Source organism: Dromaius novaehollandiae, chromosome 1 (genome assembly GCF_036370855.1).
Source record: "Dromaius novaehollandiae isolate bDroNov1 chromosome 1, bDroNov1.hap1, whole genome shotgun sequence".
Classification (NCBI taxonomy): Eukaryota; Metazoa; Chordata; class Aves; order Casuariiformes; family Dromaiidae; genus Dromaius; species Dromaius novaehollandiae.
In genome coordinates this window covers 173468721-173494258 of record NC_088098.1, presented here as the reverse complement: position 1 = coordinate 173494258, position 25538 = coordinate 173468721, and the positions used below count along the sequence as shown (strand labels likewise).

The following is a 25538-nucleotide window of genomic DNA, read 5'->3' as shown; positions in this document are numbered from 1 at the left end:
AATGTCAGGAATTTGTAAAAGCCAAATCAAGAACGAAAAACAATTGTTTGTTATACTATATGTATGCAACACAATTTTGTAATGAATACACACGCACTTACACATACTACTTAATAATATAGACTTTATTTCCTGCTGATTTGAATGCTAACTAGTAAATTCAGTTTCAGTAAATTATGTCTATAGACAATAGGTACACTGATATCATAATAGATCCTTCTATGCAGGTGAACTTGAACAGCCCATATTTTATAACTACACACACCCAACATAATCCCAATTGTTCTCTACACCTTATTTATAACTAAAACTGTATTAACAAATAAATAGTATCATGCATTTATGTTCATTTTGTAACGTATTTTCTGGAAATCACAATACTGAAAAATTAATCTATTTCTGTTTTCATTTCCTTTTCATTTCTATTTTCTGTTTTCAAAGCTGTTTTTGCCTATTTTGTGCTATTACAATTTACAAGTTTATTTTCAAATGAAGACTTTTGACAAATATGAGAGAAACTGTGTGCCAGAAAGGAAAACTTCCATCTGTATTTAAGGAAATTAGTGAAGATATCTACGAGTTATGTGCTTGATTTCAGCTTTTCTGATTTTATTAGGCTCTCAAACAACTTTCTGTCATTACAATATTAAAATCAGATACATAAATCAGGTGGTCTAAGTATGGCCTCAAAATTTTTTTAGAAAAAGAAAAAAAGCTCAATTAACAGACAGGTTAAGTCCTATTTTTCAAAGTGAATTTGGCTTTCCAGAGGCTGTTTCACTGAAAGTCAATAAAGCTTAAGCTTTCACGTGCTTAAATCACCACTGAAAAAAACATATACCAAAATTTTTTACTCCAGACCTGAAAAACAACAAAATATTATCTAATGTAAGAGTCTTCCTGGGACACAGATTTAATTAAAATCAGGGTTTTCTGATTCTAAAAATTTCATTCTTCATCTCTTTTGATTTTTTGTAAATAAAAAAACCCCAGATTTCCAAAGGTGTTCTTCCTTTGTGTTTGGCAGTACATTGCTTTTTAAGCATATAAAAATAGCTCAATACTTGTACTCTAGCTTTTGTCAAAAGGACATTAATAAGAAAGTACTAGCAACAGACTACTCTGGAAAAACTACAGTGGGGGAGCATTTGCCAGGACAAGGAGGCATAAAGGTGCAAAGTCAGAAGAATGGGGAGTTAAATGGTGTCTAAGTGCTTAATCAATGAATATACAAATGGATTCGACGTGGACATAGAAGAGTATGTACCATATGAACAGGAAAGAAGAGTACCAGAGTTATGCTGTATCACATCCAACAATGACTCCCCTTAACCATAAGCATAACGTCTGTAACTCATTCCTATTTCTATGAAAAACAGTACCCTGTTATCTTTTCCAACTGATGCAAACAGATAGGTAATACAATACAAAATAGATATTCATCTGTGATTGCAAGCTTGCAACAATGACAGTTTGAAAAAAATGGTCCACTTAATAAAACAGCCCAATCTTAAATGCCGATTGTTAATTAAAATATAAAACTCCAAGAATTTTTGACATCATGCTTTTCCAACCACAACAGCATTAGAGCCACATTTTTAAACATAACAGGGACACAGACACGAAAGACATGCAGAAGTCATGAGTTGTTCTATGTGTGCAAGTATAAGCAAACAGTTTTGAAATGTCTTTGAACAATTTACTATATATGTACAGTACATTAACTACTAGCTCATTCCCATAAGTAAATATTATTTCCTTACTGAGAAACTTCCAAATGTGAAAACCTGGCCATCCATTAAGAGTATGGCTGTATGGTTGCTTCCAGCAGTAACTTGTGTACTAGGACCTGGTAATGCTTGCACCAAAGTGGGACATCCCCTATATAAAAATAAATTAATTTTGTATTAATACATGCTTATGCAACATTTAACAAACACATTAGTATTATCATGGTTTCAGTGACTGTGATATATATTCACTATATTCACATACTGTATGGAACCAAAGTCAACATCTTACATATTAAATAAAAAATCAATATCTAACAAGAGTGAACTGAAGGAGTATCAAGGAAAAAATCTTTTGAAACAGGTTTGAAAGTCTGCTCTGGATACTTAAGTTTAGTCCCCTCTTGTTACAGGGAACCAGATTAAATGTCCTTTTCAATTAAACTCAGAAATTAACATAGAATAAAAATTAATCTATTATACTAGGACTACACTAATGGTACTGTAGATTACACTAATAGATTACACTGCAAAAAATGCAGCATTAAAACATACTGTAGTGTGAAAGATGGTTAAGAACAAAATTCTTTACACTGAAACAATCAAAGCTTTATGTGGTTGGCACTCTAGTACAATTACCAGAAGCAGTACCGATATGACCCTCCTGAGATAGCTGTCTAGGGAGTTATAAAAGAAAGGGAGGTCTACCCACCTCCAGCAGCTTTCTAATGAGAATAAGGCATTGAAAAACTACTTTACATCAAAATCAGACTCTCAGTCCTTGCCATACTGTTTTCCAGACAGGTCTGGAAAAGTATAATCTTTATGCCTCTCAAATATGAACAAAGCCCAAGAAGATCAATATCCCAATTCAGCAGAAATGAAGGGGAAAAATCAATACTATGAACAGGTAAAGAAAGAAAAAATATAATGGTGTCTTAGAAAAGAAATAGCAGAAAAGACAGAAAGAACAAAGTATGAGATACTAAAACTAAAATTTTAATCTAAATGCCACCCAAGTGACAGGGGCCTACCAGAACTGTAGCAGTCTTTGAACCACATAATGAATGTCTACCTATCCTTCAAAATTATTTTGAACTTAGAAAGAATGTGAATTTGAAGAAAAACTTGTTCCTGAAAGACTTCATGTTTGAGAACTTTGACCACAGAACAAAAGCGTCTGCCTAAACTCACATTTAAATATGAGCTTTCAAAAGCAGGCTAATCTAAAATAAGAACACGCTGTCTTATGCTGAACAAAGAAGTGTCAGTACACAGTTACTTAGGAATTGTTCAGCAGCTGATGGGCAAAAAGATGCATTACTTGCACATTCTGTTTTTGGCTAAATTGCAGGTAAAGAAGTAGAGAAAGTGGGAGGAAGAAGCAGCATCATGTGAGTTCAGTAGGTAAAGAGACAGGGTAGGAGAAGAGAAGGGAAGATAGGGGTACAGGTAAATGTGGAAAAGAAAAATGGTGGAGATGGAGAGAATGCATAAAATGTGGTAGAAGATGCACAACATGACATTCATAAACTTAAAGGCCTTTGTTGGTCTATAATCACATGGGTTTAGGCACCAATAAGATTACACACACACGCACCCCCAAATGATGAAATGATGCATATCTATGCAGCAATGATGAAACATTTTAAAAACAAAAGAAACATTACTGGGACATCATTCAACTCCCACTAACTTTAAAGCAAGCTGGAAAAGACACTGAAGGAGAAATGAAATGTAAATAAGAACTAACCTAAAATTATTCCTTTTACAAAGAAAAAATCCATGGAAGATTTTTTTGTTCAAAACTTTTCATTAAAGTTTTTTTCCCTCAAAATTGTGACAGCTGCAGGCATTAAATTATCAATCCTATACTTGTAAGCACAAAGTGAACATTTTGTCTATTTGATGCATGAAAACTAAACTATTATCACAAAAGCTATTTATCCCAAAGGTAATGAATTCATTAAGACCCTATTATGAAAGCTTGTGTGTCTGAGGCATGATATATGTGAATTGGTGTTTCCTGGGGCTATATATGCATTGCATGACTCTTTATACTCTAACATAAAATGACATAGGGCAAACCCCCCCCTGCAAGTTTCACTCTGTTTTCTTGTAGTTTGAATCCCATGATGATTTAAACACTCTCACAGCAGATGGCAGGTAGAGCGTGAGAGACACATGAACAATTTCAAAGAGCCAGAGTTACTTCTTCCTTGAAGTGCATGTTTCTGTGAATCCCACTGCAGATGGCTAGCAAGCAGCATTCAGTCCTTTACTCTCACAAACATCATGTTTACTCTGACAACTATAAAGCCAGTCATCTACATTAAAAAAACAAACAAAAACCCCGAAGAGCTTCCAAAGCCTTAATCCTTCTTTTTATCTTGCTGGTTGACTCTACTAGCAAGGTTATCTGAGGAGAGCGAAAGATATTCTGTTAGCTGTAGCTAAACTGGACAAGCAACTAACGTAGAGAAATGTAATATGCTATCCTCATAAACAGCTTTATCATTATGATACCCTACCTTTTGGAGAGGCTAAGTATACTGTTCTATAAAATTAACAAGAAAAAGCCCAAGATATTTGGCCATGCCAACAAAAGAAAGTAAAAATATATAGAAATAGTTTTCATTCCATAAAAGGAGGGATTTAGGAAAAAAAATGAGCATGTCTGACTGATTTATATGGAATTTAAAACCTGTGATGTTGTTGAGTATTTCCCTATCCATCTGAAACTAAACACAGAAAATCTCAGCAGAGACATTTAAGAGTCTGAGAGATCTTTCGGCCAAAGTTTTGACAACCAGTCTTTCTCCATTTGAATGAGAGAAAGTAGGAAATATTCTGGAAAGGAGTTGAAGGAAACTTTGGTATGGACATAGCAGATTCTTTAGCTTCTGGGTATGAAACAGATTCTTGGCATTCATCAATCACAAAAGACAAAGCTCAACTATACAGATAGCAACCTGAGACTACTTGGGAAAACCTAAGGCAGCTGAATGAAAGGCAGGAAAGATATACACGCATCAGTTAACTCAGGATCCTGCAGAAGGTCCAAATGCATTTAGGCTGCCTGCCCTTCAACTCTCTTTCACGCTGAAGAGTAAGCATTTCTGGCAAGTGGATGTGGTTGTCTTTTGAAAACACACCCTGTAACTACAGCTGGAACAATCGCTGTCCATGGTACCTATCCAGACTTATCCAGCCAATACAGGCTGCCAGGCAAGGGAAGAGTTCACTTGGGGTAGCTGACCATCGTGCTGTAAAACCAGGTTCAAAAAACCACAGGCTGCTACTGTAAAAACTGAACTAACTCCTGTCAGTCACAGTCAGGGTTGGACAATATGGGAGTAAAAAAATGGGAGTTTATTGATTTTAGATGTTAGTAGATGTATCCGGAAATTCGGTGAAAAGGTGTAAATAAGAGCTGTACTCTACTGCTGAAAAATACCAGACAATGAGTCTAGAAATATGGTCTTATACAGCAGAGATGATGGACGTGTTTTTTCCTAGAGATATTAGTAGGATATAGTCTCTATGCTATATCCTCAAAACAAATGTAACTGACTGTCCATGGAAGGTCTGCTCAGTATTTCTTCCATATTATTGTTGACTCCTGGGAAGTAAAGACACAACAGGGTTGTCTTACTTTAGTGGTTCCATTTCTGGAGCTTGATCGCCAGATCATGTGCTTGCTAACGCAGTGTTGAAATCAACAGTCTGTGTAAGAAATGCAGGCAAATTTTGAACAATAAAGAAAAGAATCTGGAGTTTGGAGTCACAGTTTCTTGAGAGAAGCATCTGGAAGAGACAGCCCTTTACTTAGCAAAATACGAGACTCACTATTTTTCACCAAGATGAGATACTCCAAAGCATTGCCTGATCCCACTGAGTTTCTATCCACCCATTCAGCGTTTAGTTTGAGGAGAATATATGCATCCCTGTAACAGAGGCTGACAAATCCCTGATGTTGTGCATAGATCATCAACATCTGCCACTGTGGATTTTAGAACAGAAAGACTATGCAGATCAGTTCAACGGCTCCAAGATCCAGCATACTGACATGGAAAAAAACATCTCTCAGGAACCAGATCACTTATACTTGAAGTGGTCCATCTGCGAATGATTAAAGTTCTTGCTGGAGAAAAAACAGCACCAGCCTGTGCATATTACTTGTTCCTCCATACCATTTCAGTTCCATTAATGGTTTATTCAGAATCAAGTCATCCTGTTCATATGCTGTTTTCTTTGCTGGCAGGCATAGTCTACAAAGGCATGTAAATATGCCTCTTTCCTAGGGAAGCCAGAGGAAGAATTTGTGGGGTTTACCATACTCTAAGACATAGGTCCAGAATTCCTTTTATTAAGGAGAAAGACATTTCTGGACAGCTGTACAGAATTCAAAATATTAAAGCATTTTCAAGACTTGTTGAATTATAGTCCCACTGTTAAATCCTTACACTTCGAGACAGAAGTCTCTGAAAGGACAAGTCATCAATCACTGCCCAGGAACTTGCATCATTTCTTCACCTGGCAATGAAGACAGCTCCCTCAGATGAAAATGACAGTAGCTGCATTTTTCCTGTCAGTTCTTGCTTTCAGAGGCCCCCATATTTAAGTATATTAGCTAGGCTGCCTAAATGGTATTTCCTCTTTTTTTTTTTCCTGGAAACACAGTAGAGTATAGTTCCTGGATTCAGAAGACAATAGTCTTCTTGAGGTCAATACAAGCAATGTGACACACTGCATGACTGACATACCACTGACCTGGCTGGAGCTGGCCATCTGAGCACCACTGCGTCCCAACTCAGGTGGAACTCTGCATAAGGATTCCCTGTTTCCTTCTCTGAGTCCCTTACTGTGAGGACAGAGGAGAGATCTCTACTTAAAGCTGGAAAAAGAAGTACATCAATGAGGAAATTACCATTTGATGGTGCTAAACAGCAATATAGAATTATAGCCAGTTCTCATGCACAGGACATACTTCAAATTCTTTCAAGGCTTTTTTCAGACATTGTCTAAGGTCTGCTGCAGAACAATATGTAAGCCAGTGCCAAGCCCCTTGTACCTCCTCAAATCTAGGCCTGGTCAAGCACTATCGTTTGAGACAGGATGCTGCATGTTCTCTTCTAGGATCTCATTTCAAACTGCATTTGGTCTCCATCCAGTTTCTATCTTAATAAGCAACAGATGTGGGGTTTACTGCCTGAAATATTGACGAATAGAGCAGATAGCCCTGATGTCTTCAGAAATGCCAAGTGATTTCATCAAAGTTGGAAACGGGAGACAGGAAGTTATCAGTACAAATGCCACTGCTGTTTGCAGCTAGTTGGTAGTGAAGGGAGCAACTAACCTTATTCTAACAGTGACCCGAATTGCCTGCTAAAGCAGTCATAGCTTGGACCAATTCTCCATGAATTTCCAGGAATGAAAAAAAGAGTACTTATCTGTGATACGGTTCTACCACAGGCAGAAACATAGGCTGCATTCACCAATCCAATACAAACTGAGTAGGGGTAACAGTTTAGAGACTACCACTAAGCATAGCAGTCAGAGCAAAGTAATACTTCCAGTAAAGTGTCTTCCTTCCTTCCCTTTTCCCCTTTGTTTAGTGAATCCAATGAAAGTTTTAAGATGACGAAGATTTCTTCAGAAACTTGACAAAAGAAATGATTTGAAAGTCTCCAAAGAGATTAGGAGGATAGATGCTCAAGTAATTTTCATCTCACTACTACAAGAAAAAGGACAGAACTGAAGACAGGTCACAGATGCTCCACTCCTTACATGCCTTTTACATAAGAATACTAGGCATTATGGGACATACACAAAAGACCCAATGATTCCTACTATTCAAAATCCCCTGTCTTATGTGCGCATGGTATATGTGCTTGCTCAAAGAATGACATTATTACATTTCCTTTTATGGCTGGACACTGATACTTTAGTCACCAGAAGAGATACTAAGGGTGGGATTGAGCTTCACATTAAAGACACCTAAATTCAGTTGTCTATGCTCTCATTGTAGTCAACAGAGATCTAGCCAACAGAGTTAATGGAGCTACTCATTGAGCAAGTAGGTACGTATCTAGTCAAATAGCTCTCCAGACACTATTGATTTCTCTGACTGTTTTGTCTGTAAAATGCAGCTGAGTCCCAAAGTAAAAGCAACTTAATTTGGAAGGTTAATTAAGAAACAAATAAAAAAGGAGATTTTATCACAAAGGGACTTGTAACTAAAGTACTAATGTAACATTATCAAAGCTATGCAAAAAATTATAAAAAGAAACTTTCACATATTAAACTGAATGCCTATACAGTGCAATAGTATGGTTACTGCTAACACTGTATCTACCCAGTGGAGAGTATAGGGGATATGGTTAGGTTGAGAATTCATCAACTTCTAATTTGGACAATATTTGAGTCTTCCCACTTCCTAGCTACAGAGAAACAGAGAATTTTAGCCACTCTTTATACAGCCGTCCATCAATATGCAATCATGTCCTTTGATTACTTTTCAGCTTACCTGGAATTAACATCACCATGTCCAAGTTGCCCATGCTGCCCATATCCAAATGTGTAAACATCACCATTCTCCATCAAAACCACTGAAAGCAAACAAACAAAAAAATCAGTATTTTTCAGACATATTAAAAGCTTTCACATGTCCATGTATGTTGCAAGTCCACAACTTGTGTCATACATGATTAAAAATATTTAAGAAGCTGAGTATGGCTAAAGAAGATAGAAATTTTTATTGTTGAGCTGGAAAAGGATTATATACTTCAGTTTAAATGTGGAAGTGATACTGCTGAAGCTATTAACATTACCAGAGCTATTTGGACTCTTAAAATTTGTATGTGGAAAAGTATCCACAGAAATTCATCTTCAGGTTCCAATTCTGCAAAGCGCTGACATTAGTAAGGATTGAACAAGATCTGCTGCACAAGTACTACATGTACACATATTAAAACATTATAGAGAAGACTTTTCTGTGTTTTGTAGACCACATCTCACATTTCCAAATTTGTCATTAGATGAGAAGTGCTACAAATTATAATGTTATCATTCAAATTATATTTGAATCCTGTAATTTAAAGAGATTAAAGATCTACAACATAACTGTATTTTGGAGGGAGGGTGGGAGAAGCAAGCCCTTTTATTAAAAATGAGCAAGACAGCAAAACTGGAAAAACTTGCTGCTAAATTGAAGTATCTATTAGTAGATTTCCAAAACTACTTTCACCTTTATTTGCTCGCTAAGACCTGGACAAATCCATTTTATTATTTTTGCAAGGAAAAGATACCATTCATCTATTGTTTTTCTTACTGAAAGACTGAAACTTCAGAAAAGATGAACTATACAAACTGAAGTGGTGAACAACTCAAAAACTTACTGTGAGAGACTGGTCCCACAGACAGACATTTTTATCTAAGTGCAAACATCAAACATAACCATTTAAATAGTCTTATGCAGGACTTCAACACAGAAAAAAGACATAATCAAACACCTTATTTACTTTCAACCATTAATGTCAAGATTCAGTTCTTTCAAATGAGATTTAGGTTGTCATTAGCAAAAGTGAAAATTAAGTTCAAGTTTGAAAGACTAATTTTTTTCAACTTTCGTTACTGGTGAATATTCTTAAAGCATATGGATAACACGTAAGCAAGAAAAGAATCCCTGTCTCAGTTATTTAGCTAAAACAGCTTTTCAGTGTTAAATTTTATACATATCAAAGGAGATAGATAAGACTTCAAAAATACGATGACCACCTTAGAATTTCTATGAAGGTATATATGTACATAGAATATTCTTCCAATACAGCCAAAAATCTTCTCTCAAGGAGTTTTTCTTATATTTCATATAAATATTTTTTACCATGCATATTTGGATTTCCCAAAACAACTTGTTTCTACATATCTATCTTCTCCCCAGCAAATTCTTTATATCCAGGTATTCAGTATGTGGGGCTGGGGTAAGGTATATATATTGTCAAGGGAAAAAAAAACAGGTATCAAGCCCTTAGACATATACATACTCACTACATGAATATATTTGTAAACACTTAGAAGAAGAGGGTGCTATTTTTTACCACCACTTGTAATTATAATGGCCCCTTTTTACATTGTTTTGTATTCTGCTTTTATCCAGCAAGATATCCGTTAAGAACAGTTAGAAAAGAAGCAAATGACAGATTACATATTCTTTGAAGAGCACTCCATACTGGCTCAGTCTGAAAAATGTCTGTTGAAATGATTACAGTAGTTTCTGCCTGGTGGTCAGCATACAGATCTTTCTTCATCTGTAGTAAGCACCCTGTGCCACACAAGATTTACAGTTTACATCTTTTAGTAAGTCAAAATTTAGGGGGAAGCCACACAGGATCATTCTCATCATCCAGAAAAAGAGATGCCATTGGCAAGGAGGTGGCATAAACTAGCACTAACATTAAATCACTTTGAGGGCAACAACGTGAACTCCAGTTCAGACATTGGAAGTACGATGCACATGTCAACGTGGTACTGCACCAGTGCTGGTTAGCCTTTCTGAGAAGCACAGTTAGCAGTCCCTACTGGAACACTGCACTAAAAGATTCATACCACCTTCCACAATCTATCACAGCTTATATTTCTACACAGGACTGGAACTGTGCCTTGCAGATGTTACCAAATGGCTCCAAACTTGCTTAATTCCATAATATTTATTTCACAGTAATTCCATGTTCATTCTATATATGGTATTTCTAGTCCTTTTCACTGCTAAAGGACAGAAAAGTGGGCTACATAGTGATACTGAAACTTAGCCAACTTCTTAACACTCCCAGTACGCATCCTTATTGAACACTAAACATAAAGCAGTAGAACTACATATGACAACAACAACAAATCTAAGCTATTAGAAGGGAATTCTAAGCAAAAATTAAAATTTTAATTTTTTTTTTACCTGAATGGTGAAATCCACAACTGACTTGTACAGCTCGCAGTTCACAGTCAAAGCGGACAGCCCCTGGTGGATAGGTTGTGATTTTGCTGGCATCCTTCTCACCTCTTTCCCCACTTCCATCTATAAATACAATTTATAATTATATCACTAGTCTTCTAAAAATGTTATGTTAGAAGAAAAAATAGAACAAGAATAGTAAATAAATCTCCCCCCACTTCATAAGGTAGGAACAAGAACTCACAGTAGAGTGAGAGAGACAGCTCAAAATGTGCCAAGAAAGTAGACTTGAAAGATGACAGAAAATCTACTTCTAAACAATCTACTGCATCAAAGTTACATACTGGAAAATGTAGCACCCTCTAAAGCAGGAACTTCTGAAGAGCTGACAAAAATGATCAGTAAAACAGAAACTTGAAATAACTTTGGAAGTTTTACTTAATACCTATCACTTTAATTCTTCAATAAAATAACATTATGAAGTACATAGAAAGCACAGTAATTAAACAGAATAAACTGGTCTGTATTTTTTTTAATACTAATTTGTCAGGGATTTTACTTGACTCTAAGTTGGCCATACAGTCCTTATTTTACATAACTAACAATTATTTAAGCAGTTCATCTCAGACAATGCCAACGTATTCACTACTACCCTGTCCATTCCCCTTTGATTTAAGATGTATTTTTAGACATTGTTTCTGTGATTTCTTTAGTAAGTATGATGAATGTTATTGCTTCCTAATCTCAAACTGCCCTCACATCAGATACGAGCATTAAGGTGACAAGTATATTATTCACAAATTTCTTGAAAGCCACTATCCTCTCCAAAAATCAGAATGTTATTTTAAAGTCCTCTAACAGTTAGACTGTAATTAAAGAGAGGTTGTGGAGTCTCCATCCTTGCAGATATTCAAAAGCCATCTGGACACAATCCTGGGCAATGTGCTCTAGGTAACCCTGCTTGAGCAGGGAGGTTGGACTACATGATCTCCAGAAGTCCCTTCCAACCTCAACCATTCTGTGATTCTGTGAATCTATATTGCCACTGGGACACAAAGATTTCATAATAGTAGCAGGAAACTAAATGACAGAGAAACAGGCAGCATATTCACCATCATTAAACCACTTAGTCTTATGAAGAAAGCTGTCAATGAAAGGTCTAAAGAAAAGTGCATTGTCATAATGAAGAATTTCATGTATGACTTCAGTATATACACTCACACTTCCAAAGTGGGCCAGCAAACATCTGCAGCTACTGTTCTGTCACAAAATCTACTTAAACCAGAGAGGTTTCTATGCTAGCACAGAGAGCCAAGAGAAAATTCCTGAAGTGAAAAATAACTGCCCTCGAGAGATTCCATATCCATTCTGTGATAATTCTCACTGATTATTGTTTTATTAACAAAATTGATAGAAGTAAAAAACTGCTGCTGCAAATAGTGTGTTGGTAAGTTTAGATCTAAATCAATCATTTTTACATATAATATTTTCCTGAATAATTATTCATGGAAGTCTTTGAACTCTGAGTCTTTATTATTCACTGTGTGCAGTATAGCACTTAAAGACTTGCAAATCTTTCAGACATCTTTCTTAAAACATAACCCTGTTTTTATAGATATTGCTCAAATATATTTTTTTATTGCATGCAAACTGCCATTTTGATAAAGTCATTTCAGCACTTTTATTATTAACTAATTTTAACAAACATCACTGTTCTGAAAAAAGTTATTTTCTAGTGATGATTGCATACAGAAGGTACGTGAATATAGTATGTGAAAAGTGTATGACTGAATCTTCATGCATTCTATGTCTACAGAGATAACAGTGCATCCAGATATTAAGTAATGCTTCTAGAGAATTAGGTTTAATACAGTAAGTGAAGTATCTCTTCCTTCTAAAAAGTGGGCGAACTTTACCAAAAAGAAGCACATTTGTACTACATATTTGGCATATGCAAAGTGGAGACATGGTAAAGTAACTGCCTAGCTCTCAGGATTGCCATGGGAATTTTGAGGCATTTCTAGCAATGGCTGCTGTACACTACCAGACTACATGCCCATCAGGAAAAAAAAGTTTGAAAGTTTGTCTGCAGAGTGGTAACATCTTTTAATGAACACCAGGAATAACAAGAGCAAATACAAAGAGACAGAATAACTACTGAACCAAAATGATTATACTGAAAATGTGAAAGTTTTTCTACTAGTCATATAATTCTGCCTTAATATGTTTCTAGAATTTTATTTAACAATTTGACTATTTGCCAAGAAACAGTACCTACAAACTTTTTATGCCTACTTTGGTATTAAAATCTATATGCTAAGGTAATTAAGAGATGGATCTGAGGACATGTATTGCCACCAGAATAATTTATTTTGTTGGCAGCCTACTTACTGCTTCCCTATTTCACGCAAGCTTTTCTGACAGGAGCAGAGAGAAGCGAATTGTTCTGGAAGTCTATGCCTGTGGACCCTGTCTCCACTTGTATCATTGATGGGCATGACAAAAAATGCAACCTCTCCCACTGTACAAATGCACTTGTCCAGTCACCTGCAAGGAATGCACATATCCAGTAAGCATGTGATGGGGCTGCAGGTGCCTCCAATGATGAAACCAACTAGATACACAGCAACCAATATACAGTCATATTAAAAAACATTAGTGAAAGTTGTATTCTTGTCATATAATAGTGACATATCAAGTCATCTGCAGACACTTGAACATAGGCCCCTGCATTTTTCCTGCCTCATTGTAAGGAAGGACATATTGTTCTTAGGTGCTTCAAAAACTGCTAACAATAGTTTAGGACAGCTGCTTTCACAAATAATAAGTATACAACCTTGAAACTTTGAACAAAAGATGATTCTAGGCATATTTTCATTTTTTCCAAAGTTTTAAATGAAAGTATGACACCATCTGTGCCTAAGACAACGCTACATACTACTGTGTCAGATGTAGGGAAAGACCATTCACATGAGACAAATTTTGTATTCCCTTATCTGGGAAGTAAATTTATTTTAAAGGAAAAAGTTTCACAGAACCAGCCTTTTTAAGTTGTGAAGCTAACTTCTCAAAGCATTTAAGAATGCAGGAATGAAAGCAACTGACATCAGGATATACCTTACTTCGCTTAAGTATGATATTTGCAGACTTAACATGAAACTTCTCTTAGCCTTCCTTGAATGGTTAGTAACCCTCTCATGAATTTTGAATTGACTTGATCTTCAGAATTTGATAAACAGTCTAAAATAATTTATGTGCAGTAAGTGCAAAACTCTTTTATCTAACCAAAATAAGGTTCAGCTAATCATTGCTTATGGCAAAAAAGTCTTTTGACTAAAATATTCCAGACTAAATAGAACACCATCACTCCTTATACTCATTACACATGAATTTTTGGGCTGTACTGCCTACCTATGTACTCCATTACATGGTCAAGACATATGATATTTTTCTAGCAGTATGGGCTAGGAGAAGCTAGCCTTGCATTTTCTTACTCTTAGAGGTAAGGCTACAAGTGAGTGTTGGGTCAACCACTTCCCTTTCAGTACCTTGATAAAGTGAGAATTTGTTGAGATGCGAGTGAGGAGTCAATGCAAAAAGCTTATTTGCACATGTGCTTTGAGGAACAACGGTAACTATGAAAATAGATGTGTCTGCTTTTCTTCACACAATTCCATGTGCAATCATTTCATTAGTGGTAATACCAAAACAACTAATCCTCAAGTGGAAGCATGGAGAGAAATACTACTGAAGCAGCCTCTGTTCTGGTTGAATGAATGATATCTTGTGAGCAGAGCAAGCGAGTCAGCACTTTGTGTTATCCAGCTGGGCATCCACTGAACAAAAACTTTGAATATTTCATATCTTTATGAACAAAAGAAAATACTGGGGGGAAGCTCAAAAGCACTTCCTGCTGTCCACTCAGAGGGGCAGTTTCCATGAGCAACTTCACAATGATGGTATTTCAGAATCCTGGAAATCTTAGTAGTAGGGGAAAGAAACTGAGAGAACTAGCATAACTACTATCTGGTTTAAAAAAAAAATCAAAAAAAAATCGGTAAGTGAAGAAAAAGCTCATTCAGTCAAGTTAGCAAATGAAATAAAGAGCTATAAATGAGATGGGGGTGGGGGAGGATGATACATTCTCACAGGTCCACGTCACAATACCTGGGCTTAGACCTGGAGCAAAAAAATCTTGTCAGTGTTCCTCAGCTGTAGTTTGTGTGGTATTTAATTTCTCACTGACCAGTTTGGAGGGGAGGAAAAGTGCTTCTAAGGATGCCTACTGGTGCGTTTCTTTTCCCTACAGATTAAAAGCTTTAATGCAATAAGACTGTGTACACAAAAAACATACAGGATAAATGTCTCTTAACACTGCAGCATTTGACAACACAGATTTGTTTAGTTTAGCAGAGATTACCCAAATAATGGGTATCAGTCTAGTTACCATTGGTTAGTATTGGTGACATACAACCCCCACAGGATGTTCTAAATGCCTTATTAATATTTATAGTCTTTACAGATAGCTATGTTTCTTGAACAAATCAGCCTGTGAGCGCAGCTTCTTGGCTGTTCACCCCAGGCTTCAGCTGAAAATATCTATAACTGCTATTACAGCTACAATACAGGAGGGGAGGGAAAGTAACCTCCTTCTGGTTGTGAAAAATTATCCATTTCGTGAGGGCAGAAGAACAAACAAGTCTGTTGGATGCCTGAGAGGCTGCTATACACTTTAACTGAGCTTCGTGGTGAAGCCTGGTATGTAGAATCACAAGTGCATGACATATAAGATAATTAACCTGCATTTAAATTATGAACTCTAGAAGAACACCTGTATCCTGAATTTTTGTACCAGTACTGGCTTGCCTGCTTAATTCAACCAATGAGTAAATGCAAACAGGAACTGAGAGGCCAAGTTGCTTGTTCCATCATCTGACTTGGACTCAAATGAAACTGCAATCCTGAGCAATGGCAAAGCGCATCCATGATCTCCATGTAGTTGTTTCTGTATACCATATGAATTGAAAGTAGAAGTGTATTTGACTGACGGTGTAAATATTTAGGTATTTTCTGTGAACTGGATAGTTTGCCACATGGAAAGGTATTTTGCAGGACTATAGAGGTCCACCTCTAATCACTTTCAGAGAACAGAAACCAGGGAGACCATCTTCAGTGTTATCTTCTTTTATTAGGTATTCAACTTTAATTATCAGGTGGCCAAAAAGGCACACATTTATGATTTAACCTTATTCTCCACATATACCAAAAGGACCTTACAAATGACAACAATAACTGTCTCTATGACTTAACAAATATATCTTCTGGAGTAAATCATTTAAGTGGTGGGGTTTTTTTGCAAGATAAGGAAACCACAACTATTTCTAAATTCTAGAGAATGAACCAAAGGTTGTATCAATACTATATTTTACATATCTGTTCAACAGAGATAATTTCTTCAGAAGTATCATCTTTATTGGCCACTACTAATCCTAATGAGCTCCAGCAGATCACAGGCATAGCTTTCTCTTTGCAGTATTTCACATAAAGAATTTTTTCCTAATCTCAAAATTCTGGGCAACTTCATCTAATGAATTTTAACCTCCAGAAAGAATGACTGAGTGATAGGGAAGAGAGGAGCAGATATGAAAGATGATATTGAAGTCTGAAAAGAGGGATAGCACTTAAAATGGCAAAAAATAAATTTATAAAAAAACCTTTGCGATTAATACTTGTGACAAGACATGATGACAGCTGCTGATTATGTATTCTTGTGAGGTTTGACAAGTCCCTGCCTAAAGTGTCTTGTCATTGATGGTAGTGTGTAAACCTATTAAGTAAAAAGTGGCTCTCAAAATTTTTTGTGCAACGTTTATCTTCTCCAAAAGTCTTATGCAACAAGTCTTCAGTTGCATTTTGAACTTGTTTAGGAATATATGGCATTTGAAAATAAGACTACCAGACCACGGAAATGTCAATATGGAAATTAAAGACTCCTGCATCATTCATATCTAAGAACTATGTTTTCATTGTCAGATGTCCTTCAGTGAGTGCTCTGAAGTGCCTTAGCCTTCAGAGAGCGTATTTTACAGTTTTGAAAGTGAATTACAAGTAAATCTTCCTGAACCATATGATAATTTGGTATTAGCATTTCCAAAGTGGTTGATACGTAACTTTTTTCATCCATATAGGTTCAGCTTCTTCTAACCTTTGTCCTTTTGAGGGGATTTGGTTTCCTACTGTTTAGAACATTTTTTTAATTGCAGCAACTGCCCGAATACAAGGAAAGGGTGGCATTTCCTACAAATGTTTAACTGACTCGAGTTTGTTTTGTTTTTACTTCTACTCAGTTGATTTCTACAGCTGAAAAAAGGAAAGACATATGCAGACTTCTATATATCTTTTTCTACTCAAATCCCCAGTGATCTCCAGGGATTAGAGATGTGGACTAAGTCATCACTACTCCATTAGAGAATGGGGATGAAGCACAAGCTAAATTTTCTTCTCGAAGCACTCCATGAGTCCTAAGAAAGTGCTAACAACTCCCTTCTACCTTCACTTATGATGAAGATGCAAAGATCAGAAAGATTATGTTTAACACATTCCTTGTAACAACAGTCTTGATAAGCAGACTCTATAAATCCCAAGTAAAGGGTTTGAAATGAGTGGATGACAGGCGAGCTTCCCAGAAAATGTGTGTTCTTAATAAAGTTAAAGGAGATTTCAATAAAGCAATTCAACAGAATTTCACATAAAAGAATGAGGTAGATTTGATAATTTTATACTAGTAAAAAAGTTTGTTAGGCCATAATTGTCAGTGCTGAAGAAGCTGTTCACATTCAAGCTTATACGTGTCATTATCAAGTAAAGTTCTGCAGCTCCAGAATTACAGGCCTGAACAGGTATCAACTGCTTTAGTACTGGTCTCATCAGTACTACCAATCAAAATAAATTTTGCCTCCCAGAAAACCTTGAAGGTCTGGTTGGTGTAGTATTTACAAGACTACTTTAGCAAAAGCATCAGAAATCAGATGCTAGTTTGGAAAGCATCACATTCAAAAGTAAGACAAAAAGCATTCTGATGTTAATCTTATGGTGTGCTCGCACTGAAGTCAACACTACAGCCTCAGATCACTTGAGATTAGTGCCTTTATCTTCTATGTATAGTAAAACAGGCTTACAAAGTCAAGCCTTCTGAGGATGAGGTTTATTTCTTATCCTTTTCTCGTGAGTTCCCCCTCCCTATCACTTTAATAACCACCCACTTCACCAGTTTTCCTTTCTCCCTTTGAAGCTCTTCCAGAAGTTAAGTAATATTTCTAGTTTGTAGTGAAATTTGTGGTCTTCTTTTGGGAAGCAATCTTCTGTGGCAGAGAAGGGTCTCAAAGCTTACTTCTGAAGATGTTACTTCAGAAAAATATGCTCTGTAGAACTGAGAAGGAGTATTTGACAAAATCTTTCAACATAATACAGACAATAAACATTGGGCTTACAATTCCAAAAAAACAACAAAAATCTCAAACTGACACTAATATGGATAACTTTCATAAGCACGTATTTGAGGGAGCTAATGAAATATTTCCTACAGAACTAAAGGAAGCTCCAACTACCAATATGCCCAGGGTGTAGAGAGGTATGCAGAATAAATATACTCCTTGCCTGTAAGGACAAGGGCTTGCAAAGCAGTACAACTACCAGAACTATTCAGATGAACAAAAAGGCCATCAGCTAACTATCACTCAAATTACAGCATTTAGTTTCCTTATGTTTTCTCTTTCAGCATGAAACATCTCCCAGTGAGATTATGATAAATGTATTTTCTTTAACCCAACTACAGTTGAAGTCAAGACTATATATTATACAAATACATTGCATAATATATATTATACAAATACAAAGGACCATACTCTGCATTCATTTCCCTAAAATTAACTGGACAGAATTTTATGATCCAGTATGTTTATAATTAGGTATGTATATTACCCATACACACTGAAATCATACCCAAAAAGGCTTCAAACTATCATATAATTTGTGTGTGTACATGCCAAATACACTTCACTAACTTCTGTTGATTCAACTGAAATGCCATTCTAATTTTTTTTTTTTTCCATATTTAGTTATTCTCTAAAGACTATTCACAGCGCTCCAGGCCTTCACTATTTTAGGAGCTTTCTGCTTACTTCACTCAGGCCTGTTGTCTACATTTTAAATATTTGTTTTATATATATATAAAAATATGGATGTGTGGGGTGTGTGTGTGTTTGTGTATGTGTGTACACATATACATATATATATTTGCTACAGCTCAACTTTAAGTTCATTCGAAATATTTAGTAACACACTATCTTGCTAAAAAATTCACTTGTACCTGAGAACACTACACATTTAGAATACCAAGTTTAATGAATTAGCCTTCCAAACAAGTGTCAGAGATAAAGACACCCCCACACTTACAATTCTGCAAAAGAAAGTTTAACTCCAAAGAACACTAATATAAAAATTATACTTTTGCTTATACTTATGCTATTTACATTATTTTTAGATATTTCAGTTCTAAAAAAAGCTTATTAATAGATTCCATACTATGAAAAGCAAACTTTATGCTAGAATTAAGATGACTGGAATAAATGCACTAGCAATTGCCTCAGATATATAACACAAAGGTTGAAAACAATAACAGTGCAAACGTTGTATCTGAGGCACTGGAATGTGCTAAATTTTTCTACGGCAAAATTAAAGAACTTTAGGAGGGAGAAAACCTTAGAAATGAGAAAAAGACACAAAAATAATGACACCAAAGGAAAAGGAAAGAAACACAAAGATGATGTAGACTATCTAAAATTTACACTTTTAAAGCAGGTTAACATCTAAATGCGTTCTTTCTCCTCAGGTAAAGAAATACTAACAAGAAGAAAAGCAGAATCCATTTTGTGCATTGCTTTGAAAAGAGAGATTCAGCGAATGGAAGAAGTGACTGGGAGGATGGGCTTATTTCCATCCTAGCCAATAAGGAAGACCAAATACCTTTGTGCTTGTCCCGTTTATGCTTTAGCTGTGCTGGATGGGGTCTGATTCTGGCTAGAGCCTGTTCTCGATGGTTCATAAAAATAGGACCAGGAAATACAAGGGGGCCTGAGGAGAAACATTTTGCACATGCATAGAAAAGCTCACAAAAATGGAAACAGTGTGTTAAACAAAATTCAAATTAAAAGCAATGAAAAAAATGAATATTATTATATAATAATCCTGTTTTTCTAAATTCAAAAGGCCCTAATTAAAATAAATTTGGTATTTCTTGATAATAAAGCCAAAAATACTATGCAAGGAAATGATAAATATCCCACAATGACAGTTTTACCCAGATTTTTAAGTATGCAACTGTACTCTAGGCAATGGAAATACAACAGACCCAGACTGGAGTAAAATTTGACAGTGAATATCCATTACTCTCTTTAATAGTTAAAATTAGTTTAATTATCATGCCCTACATCCTAAAATATACTGCATTCAAAATACTAATTCAGAACAATATTACTATATCAATGCTAAATAAAAGAAAGTCCACAACCAGAAGACTGTTCATAATTACCCTTATTTAAAATTCAGAGTTATTGTTCATAAAGAAAATAGTGAGCCAAAAACATCTGTCCTGGGAAGAGAATTATTTGAACCATGTGATTTTTTTTTTGTGATCTGCTCATTCATTTTGAAATCTATTTAAGTTATTCTTTGAATATTTCCCTTCTATGTAAAGGTCGTCTTTGAGAGATCTGTATTTGAAGAAAGCAATCATATTTATTTAAAATTTTCTCTGGATCCCTACAGTGATGCACTGAATTAAACTGAGGATGATTATGTCTTGATCATGGGCCAGCAATGTGTTGTCCAAATCTGTACTTTTCCCCTCAACTTCAGAGGTTAGCATGCTGTCATAAATTTCTCTGGAGGGGCATCTTCTTGTTCCAAAAGTTTGACATTCAATGGAAACCACGAACTAGGAGCTGCTAAATTCTGGCAAATGCTTCTCTCACCATCCCACAATCCTCAGACACTGTCCTTGTTTGTATTTAAAGAACAACAGCCACCAAAAAAACAAGAAATCAACCAAAAAATAAAGTGTGTGTGTGATGTTGAAAATACCTTAGAGGACCTATGAAAAGAGGTAATTTTTCCTTCCCTGCCCACCCATCACTAGTATTCTATTTCTTTAGTTAATCTTTATTGATAGATTAATATACGCTGCCTTGCTGTATATGCCCATCATCCCAGGTTTCCTGACCTTTCCATCAGATCCTTAACTAATAGGAAACAGCATGAATAGAAATTTAAGTGGAAATCAGGACAAATCTATTTGGGTTTGGAACCTTCAGATGAAGAAACTTGTGTTCACCGAGGTTCACAAGTTTTAGTATTAACTACTATGATCATACTGTAATTAAAAAGGAAAATTAGAAGTGGGTTAAAAATTCACTACTGCCTTTCCTCCTAGTTTTGAGTTTCACATCTACATTAGCTAATATAACTTCTTTATTTGTGCATGTTTCTATGTACGACAGATTTTCTGTTGTTGGTTCTACCATGTTCATCTGGACTATCTTTATCCCAATTCAACCAAAACAGCTTGTCTTGCTAAGAACTAACTCCTCTGACAATCAAGATCTAACACAAATTGTTTTTTTATTTACCTTTATCTTACAGACTCCTTAGCTATCTTGCTATTTCATTTTTCACAGTCTCCTCTCAATCAGCACTTCCATTTAATAGATATACCATATCACAGTCTCAATTAACGTATTTGCTAGAGATTACTTCTCACCAGACCTTTCATTACATTTAATTTCCTACTTTCCATTGTTTAGACTGAACAAAAAGAAGTTAGATCACTTTCCCTCTTTCCACCTTTTAAAGTTGGAGGGGAGACACTGAGGAGTCATCTACTGCGGCAGACCACGAAAAAGCACAAAAGGGGAGAGATGAATGACAGGAAAACAAATATGAAAGCTAAAAGTGTTTGGAGAACAAGAGATACAGATATGAGCTGGATGAAGAGCAGGAGAAAAAAGACTAAAGTTAAAAAAAAAAAAAAAAAGAGGGATGGAAGACTGGGACTTGCTTACCAAGAAGTTTCCTAATGAAATGAAAAGCCCAAGAAATAGAGCACAGACCTGACAACATGAAAAGAGTGAAACTAAGATGAGAAAACAGTTGCAAAGAGAGATCCAAAGACTGAGATGAATTTAGGTTGAAGCATATGGGACTAAGATATTTGTGGGTGATTGAACAGAAGATCTATGATCACTATAAAACTTAGGGAAAAAATTCCAAAGGTCCAGAAAATGCCTGCACAACATACAGCCAGGGGACCATATACAGCCTAAAGGCAGCCTCTGATGTTTTGGCGTTAAAAAGATGGCAAAAGAGAGAGAATTACAGGACAGAAAGAGCTGAAGTACATTAGGGTGAATAAAAGAATTATAGCAGGTTTGGAAGAGATAGAACATACGGAATGCATAAATCTGGCCAGCTCCTGCACAGTACTGGTAAGATGCTGCCTTTAGTTGCCAAGCCATCTATCTGATCTACACTCTTCTATTCAAGCTGAAACCTCTATGACAGTATCTGACCTTCTGACCAAAGCAGGATTTCTCTTTGCTCCTGGATGCTCTTTGGTCCTTACATCCCCTATATTCTCATCCACTAAACAAAGAATCCAAGTCCAAAATCAAGTTAAAGGCAAGATTCCTCCATTCTGCGATAATTTGTGTCTAATCCATGTAAGAGAATAGGCAAGACTGTTCAGTTGTTTGGCTTTTTATGCATGCCAAATCTGTAACATGACCATAATATGAAAGGAAATATCTAATTTTGATTATGATGCCTGCATTTTCAGTTATGTGCTGGCAGCATGTAAAAGGACCCCTTCTCCTCGCCCTGCAAGTAACACCACAGGAAACAAACCACTACAACAATTCATACAGTCCATATCTGCTCCCTGCTTATATCCGAGGTCTCCTGTACAAAGGCAGCAGTATTTAGACTCTATGAATTATTCCAGTAGATCAGTTCAGCCATGTGTTAGACATTTCCTCTATTCTGTCAAAAAATGCCCCCAGAGGATTATTGAAAAAAACCAAACAAACAAAACAAGACAAAAAAAAAACCAACCCAAAACCTATGCTAGAAGCCTGTGATGTAGACCTATGAGAGGAATAACAACCTATTCCTCTTATCAGTTACTTTTTGGTAGCTCAAGCTACACAGATAAGCAAGGGAAGTTATCTCTGGCTAAATAATTGTTGTTCGGCTGGCTGTGATTAGAGAAAACCAAATGCAAGGTTCTCAACTGCCCTCTGCTAGACCATTGTACAGAGCATTTCAGGCTACCTGAGAAAACAGCACATGACCACATAATTGAAGATTATATCATGAGGTGTATACACAAGCCATAGAAATTAAGGTCGCACAGGGAATCTTGCATCTTCCATTTCTTAACTTTTTAGTGTTTTATTTCACAGTTTTTGTTCTTTTAAACACAGTAGGTTTTCTGTATACATTTAGTAACTGAAGTCCACATCTGCATAGCACTTCCTACTGTAAAACTATTTTGGCTTCTGAAACATTAGTAAGAAAAAAAAAAGATTTTTTAAAATAATAAAATAGGGAATCAGACACCTAATACAGAAAAATATTTATCCAACAGAGCAACATATGGTAAATTTTACAGAAAAATATTTCACACATTTCAGAAAGTGAAATCAAGGACAAATACCTAGTTTCAGTTCCACCAGAAGTGGAAAACGTTCAACTGAGATAATCTCCCATTTCTCACCTTAAAGAAAATGAAACTTAATATTCCTATGGGGCAGGGACAATGATGAACTTGCACCATTTAAGTTACATTTTTCAAACAACAAGTAGCAATTTATTACCATGGCAAAAGTATTCCTGCAGAACATCACCCTGCCATGCTGAGGCACTGAGGTTAAGTTTCATTTTAATTATTGATACTGTATCAAGTACGAGAATTTCTTTTTAAAAACTCTGAAACAAACATAACTTGCAGGTCCTGGAAGATTCAAAATAAATATTTAACTAACAACCTATAGACTATAATTTATTTAGCTGTACTAATATTCAATGAAAATACTGTATTTGAATTGATAGTTTTGCTGTAAGCTTAGGTATACATTCAGCAATGAACAAAAAACGCTATTACTGGCAAGCTGATTTCAAGCTTATACTTGCTTGGACAGATGTTGAATAGATTTGATAATCAGCCTACTGCAGGAAAAAAAAATCACTGAATTAACTGAATCAGTTACTCTCTAGAAAGTCAAAAACTGCCCAAATGCAAGAAGTCTCAGCTGATACTGTCTCAGCACGTAACAGTTTTAACTAAGATTAATCAATTTCTCCAGATATTTTTTTCCTTCTAAGTAGAGTAAGATTGAAAGAAAATAGTTTTCCCTTTCTACAAAGGCATCAAAAGCTAAACCTTGGTTAATTACACATGAAATCTGTATCTTGGTAAGGATTATCTAAAGGCTTTTACATCACAAGCTGAGACAGAGAAATAGTAAAATAGCAGTGAACAGAAACCATTTATTATCACCATATTAAGAGTTATTTCTGTACCTTTAGTATATTAGTTAAATAATAGGTTAAAAGCTGTTTTCATATTCTTGCAGCCTGAGAGAATTATCTTTAAGCAACAGGCTGAAATGTTAACGCTTCTAAATCTTCACTGCTTCTAAATTATATTACTTTAAATATCAATCAGAAAGAGTCATGGAAACAGCTGTCAAAATTAGCTCACTAAGTAAATGATCTTTGCTTCATTACTTTCACTGTACAAGGTGTATTCCACATACCCGTTTACAACATATATGAACCAATTTTTCACCATGTATATTCCCATACACTGCAAAACTGAGGGTTTATTTTAAAGATCCCAAAGAATGATGTACCATCATTAATTTGTTATGCAATTTAACTGTTTGTTTCAGGTCTATTTTTAAATTAATATACTGTATTAATTAAAATAATTCAGCTTAATGGAATTCAACTGGTTTTTTTCTTAAACAACTACTGCTGTCTTATGCAGGCTTCAAAAAGTTTACTGGTAAACTGAATATATTTACAAGTGTAATCTTTTGTGTATACTATGGTAATACCTTAACCTGTTTACCCAGGAATTCTACAGTCCACTAAGGCATAATTTCATGCCCCAAGACTATGAAAATTGGTGTTTGGTCATAAAGAAAAACCCCTACATATCCTAACCATGTTCTGAACATTCTTACATACAGAACTTCCTCATTACCAGGGAAAGGAGGAAAATGCAACTACTACACTCACCTCCTACCACTCCCATGAAGCCCTAAATCAGCTTGGGAAAAAAACAACGAATTTCTTTGTATGGGGCAGATCGTCAGCATCTCCCTTACTATCTCTCTTAATTTCAAGTGAGAAGTGAAGAGCTGAGAGACATCCACAAATAATTATGTTGAGGTATTCTGATTTATCCATAAAATAGTTTAGTATAACCTAGAAGCAGTGATGAATACAACTGGCTAAATTTCTTGTACAGTTCTTATGCCACTATTCTCAGCTTTATCATACAGGTCATTCTGAACGTAAATAGGAGATTAATATCTGCCCTTTCAGGCGGACACACCCACTACACCTCCAATACTGACAAAAATAGGGAATTTCAGTGTTCTTGGAAACAGAGTAAGAATATGTGCATATGTGCAATAAGCTGGCCAACGGTATCACTTCGGCTACAGTCCCCGTACACCTATTAAATCAGTAATAACAAACACATTCCTAATATCAATCATCTGAAGCTTGGTTAGATG

At 35.7% G+C, this 25538-nt stretch overlaps 1 protein-coding gene across 16 annotated transcripts in view; it reads right to left on the bottom strand.

Annotated features, from left to right (window-relative positions):
• MYCBP2 (MYC binding protein 2) overlaps positions 1–25538 on the bottom strand; it is a 214485-nt gene that overhangs the window by 132727 nt on the left and 56220 nt on the right. For 14 of the 16 annotated variants that reach the window (XR_010387199.1, XM_064504730.1, XM_064504731.1 and 11 more), the window contains exons 18-21: positions 19702–19809; positions 10681–10800; positions 8260–8341; positions 1764–1881 (exon numbers count right to left, since the gene is read on the bottom strand). Coding sequence is in view for 15 of the 16 variants with exons in the window: in XM_064504730.1 (XP_064360800.1) it covers positions 1764–1881; positions 8260–8341; positions 10681–10800; positions 19702–19809 (428 nt within the window). In the remaining variant the exon portion in view is untranslated. Of the gene's footprint in view, positions 1–1763; positions 1882–6503; positions 6628–8259; positions 8342–10680; positions 10801–19701; positions 19810–25538 lie in introns of those variants that run through there. The other 2 variants (XM_064504742.1, XM_064504733.1) reach the window with 2 other exon arrangements.